The sequence below is a fragment of the Eleutherodactylus coqui genome, chromosome 1 (genome assembly GCF_035609145.1).
Source record: "Eleutherodactylus coqui strain aEleCoq1 chromosome 1, aEleCoq1.hap1, whole genome shotgun sequence".
NCBI lineage: Eukaryota > Metazoa > Chordata > Amphibia > Anura > Eleutherodactylidae > Eleutherodactylus > Eleutherodactylus coqui.
In genome coordinates, this window is record NC_089837.1 from 532,664,854 (window position 1) to 532,669,373 (window position 4,520).

Here is a 4,520-nt window from a genome sequence, read left to right on the forward strand (position 1 = left end):
AGATTTTAAATTACCATGGCAATCCACAGCTTTTGTGCATGCGTCTGCCATTTTGGAAATGGGCGCGTGCGCAGAAGCTGGGGTAAAGTCCGCGGATAAATCACCTTAGGCACGTCATTTCATCCTCCCTCATGGATATGATCCATGAGGGGAGATGAAACGTACGCTTTTTAAACTTTTTTTTAACTTTTTCAAACTCTTTTTTTTTTTTTTACACTTTTTTAAAAACTTTTAAAAACTTTTTTGTGATCACGGGCCCAGGGAGCACTCACCTCGGTCCCCGGTGACATCTTCTGGTTTACGGCTACCTTCAAGAGCCAGGAGCCAGGGGATTTTAAATTTGCCGAGGCTCCCGGCCTTCTGCACATGCGCATAACATCATTCGTCTGGTGCGCATGCGCAGAAGAGCGGTGACGAGGACCAGTTCACCATGGGACACCACTGACAAGGCGGGTGAGTATTTCCCCTGATCCATCAGGGCAGCTGAATCTTTAACTTTTTAAAACTTTTCCTTCATTTTATTGCAATCGGCATTGATTGCATTGCCGGTGTGTGTGTGTGTGTGTGGGGGGGGGGGGGGGGATACGGAAGTACTCGAAAATCGCGGCGCTCGGGCAAAAAGGGGCATGGCCGAGTAGGTTCGCTCATCTCTAGTTATAACTCTATTTCTTCGCATTGACTTGTCTGTTTTGAGGACTTGTTTTTGCGTGACAAGTTGTATATTTAATGGCATCATTTTTGGGCACGTATAACGCATTCTAGAACTTTTATCAATTTTTTTTGCAGGAGAATTGGGATTTTTGTTTTTTTAGACCGTTCCGATTGCTGAATAATGTACCAGTATTATTCCCCAGCTCAGGTAATTTCCAGTGATATTAACCCCTTCCTGCCACAGGACGTAACTATACTTCCTGGCAGGGAGGTACTTAATCCAACAGGATGTACAGTTATGCCCCGGGGATAGTGCGGGATCAGAAGAGATATCAGAAGAGATCCCCTGCTACACATCTCCCTGTAAATAATTGCACTCTTTGCACACAATTAAAAAATGCATCAAGAACACACGTGGTTTTTAATAGTGTCTGGAGTGTCTTAAAAACATTTGTGGACTTTGAATACCGCTTGCAGGGTTTTTTATGTGTTTTTCTTAATTGTGATTCAAAAGTACAAAAAAAACATGAACATGCGCTAAGGCCACTATAAGACGTGCGTTCAGAAAACACTGCTTAAAATCGTGGGTTTTTTTTACCGCAAGTTCGAGCAGCATTTTTGCACGCATGGTACAGCGCTTTTGTTGCATCCCATCATTGTTATGGGTGAGGAGGTGTGTTAGAAAAAGCAAAACAGGACAGATAGCTCTCGAAAATCACAGCATTAGAAACACCGCCTCCGAGCTCACATCTGAGTAATTGCATCCAAACCCATAGGAGCGGTGTGAGAGTGGCCTAAGGGGCTACAAACAAATGTTCATGTAGTGCAGGAAATGCGTTAATGGGGATAATTCATATTGGAAATTCGTTTTGCAGCTGTATGCAGCACGATTTAGGTATGGGTACAGGGTGAGAAGGAGAAAGGGAAGAGGGGGGGGGGGGTGGCCGAGCTGAACTTTTGCACCCAGGCCCCTGAGCCTTTAGGTACACCCCTGATTGTGGATGTGCATCGAGGAGGAGAAAACTAAACTTCTTTTCGAGGATTTCTTCAAGGACTGTCTAATCTCTTTGACTCCTAATCCATAGATATAGGGATTCAACGTGGCTGGGAACATCATGTAGATCGCACTGAACAGGTTCTGGACATCATAGGAGACGCGTGCATGCATTCTGTACACCACAGAAGATACTACAGCACATATGTATATGATCACGGCCCCCAGCAGGTGCATCCCACAGGTCTGCAAGGCTTTGTGCCGAGCTTTACCAGATATGATCTTCATGGCTGCATAGAGGATGCCGGAATAGGAGAATAAGAGTAGACAACAATCAGGAATCGTGATGAAGATCCTAACAAGGAGACCCACAAGTTGTATTTTGGAGATGTCACTACAGGCCAGGCTCAGGAGCCCCATGTTCTCACAAACAAAATTCAGAATTATGTTGGACTTACAGTATTGAATATAAGAAGCCAATATGACCATTGGGGAAACAAAAATAATGGCCCGGACAATCCCAATCAGGACCAGATAAACCAGGGTCTGTCTAGACATGATATCATTATAACGCAGTGGCCTATAAATTGCCACATACCTGTCCAGTGCCATCGTCAGAAGGATGCCAGACTCAAAAATAGCCATGAAGTAAATACAGAACATTTGTATGAGGCAACCGGCCAAAGTGATCTCATTCATGTTGATGGACAAGCCAAGGATGAATTTTGGAATAAAGGAAGTTGTGGAAGAAATGTTGGCAGTAAAGAGTATAGAGATGAGGATGTACATGGGGGACATAAGACGCCTTACTACACAGATCTGGTATATCAGGATGAAGTTACCAGTCCAGATCATAACATACATAGAGAGAAATGGGATCACCAGAAACTTCCTGTAGGCAACGATCCCTGGAAACCCGAAGAGAATAAATTCAGTGTGAGAGAACATATTCTGACTGTGGTTGGATGTGTTCATTCTTGGGTCATTAGGAGATCTCTCTATGATGTCTTCTGAGTGACGTCAATGTGAGAAGAAGATAGTAACAAGGGAGGATGTTGGTCGTGAATGTGTCATAACCAGATACTACTGTGTAGCATACTGAGCACTTGTATATTTTTGACAGGTCTTCTGAGGTGTCGATCTTCATTCAGTAATTGTCCCAACTCTCACCTTACCTGGCGATAGACATAAGGAAAGACATCAGGAGGGTTCAAGCAGAATACAGCGGTCCTTAGAGAATGTCAAGAATCTTCTAGAAAAGGTGTAACACAAGATTTCATTGGGAATCACCAGAAGGTTGTGGTTGTCATGGAGGTTGTCTAATCACATCACCTTCTCGAATTTATATCCATAGAAGAAGATACATTTTAAAGACATTAGGAGACATTTGAGAAACATATTCCCCCAAAGTTCAGATCCTCGGTGGTCATACCTGATGTAGTGGGACATTCAAGCAGCTGAACAATCTTCTGGCAGACCTTTCCAGAAAACTGCATGGTCAGATTACTTCAGTGTGCTTGTTTATGCTGATGATGGCGGAAGAGAGAAGCTACTTATACTCTCTCTTTGGTACCCCCATAATGCCTCAGAAGCACACCTGCTGTCTCGGGGTCATGTATGACTCCCATCTTTCCTTCACTCCATATACTCAGTTACCTGCTCCTCAAACATCTCCCAAATCCTTTCCCCTTTATAGAAACATCAACGTTTTACTGCTGCCCTAATCCATTCTCATCCGGACTACTGCGACCCGCTACTGATCAGTCTCCTCACTAAACTCTCCCCTCTCCAATCCATCCTGAATGCAGCAGCCAGGCTCATCTTTCTGTCCAACACTGATTCCTCCACCCTTTGCCAGTCACTACACCAATTACTTTACCCTGTGCCAGTCACTGCAACAATGCCGCTCTATTGGTGGAGGGGCATTGGTGCAGTGACTGGCACAGGGTAAAGTAATTTATACCTTCACCTCGTGCCAGTCACTGCATTGATGTCTCCACCTTGTGCCAATCACTACACTGATGCCTCCACCCTGTGCATGTAACTACACTAATACCGCCACTGTCTGGCAGTCAGTACACTGATGCCTTCATCCTGTGCTACTCACTGTATCAATGCCTCCGCCTTGTGACAGTTACTGCACCTATGCCTCCATCCTCTGCCGATTACAGCACTGATGCCCCCAGCCTCTTTCAGGCACTGCACTGATGCCTCCACTCTCTGCCAGTCAATGCGCCAATGCCTCTATCCTGTGCCAGGCTCTGCAATGATGTGCCGTTTACGTCACCAATAACTCAATCCTGTGTCTAGCACTGCACTGATGCCTCGACTCTGTGCCAGTCACTGCGCCAATACCTCCATCCTTTGTTAGGTGCTGCAACGATGCCTCTATCCTATACCAGTTGCTGCACTGATACTTCCACTCTTTGCCAATCAGTTTCACTAATCCCTGTACCTGTGCCAGGCACTGCACTAATCCCTTCACCCTATGCTAGTCACTGCACCGATGCTTCCACCCTGTGCCAGTCACTACACTGATGCCTCCACCCTGTGCCAGTCACTACACCGATGTGTCCACCCTGTGCCAGTCACTTCACCAATGCGTCCACCCTGTGCCAGTCACTACACCGATGCCTCCACCCTGTGCCAGTCACTACACCGATGCCTCCACCCTGTGCCAGTCACTACACTGATGCCTCCACCCTGTGTCAGTAATTACACTGATGTCTCCACCCTGTGCCAATCACTATACTGATGTCTCCACCCTGTGCTAGTCAATATACCAATGCCTCCACCCTGTGCCAGTCACTACACCCGTTGTTCATCCATTCTATATGGTAACTTATACTTATGACTCCATAAAGCTCTCCTCAGT

The 4,520-nt window shown here is 45.8% G+C and overlaps 1 protein-coding gene across 1 annotated transcript; it reads right to left on the reverse strand.

Moving 5' to 3' along the window:
- Nucleotides 1-1,110: 1,110 nt before the first annotated feature.
- On the reverse strand, nt 1,111-2,756 carry LOC136615341 (olfactory receptor 52D1-like). The gene has a single exon (XM_066594161.1). The coding sequence runs from the start codon at nt 2,618-2,620 to the stop codon at nt 1,631-1,633; it is 990 nt and encodes a 329-aa protein (XP_066450258.1). The 5' UTR covers nt 2,621-2,756; the 3' UTR covers nt 1,111-1,630.
- Nucleotides 2,757-4,520: the final 1,764 nt, after the last annotated feature.

Coding starts and splice junctions, on each gene's coding strand:
- LOC136615341 (XM_066594161.1), bottom strand. CDS start 2,620: ATGAACACATCCAACCACAGTCAGAATATGTTCTCTCACACTGAATTT.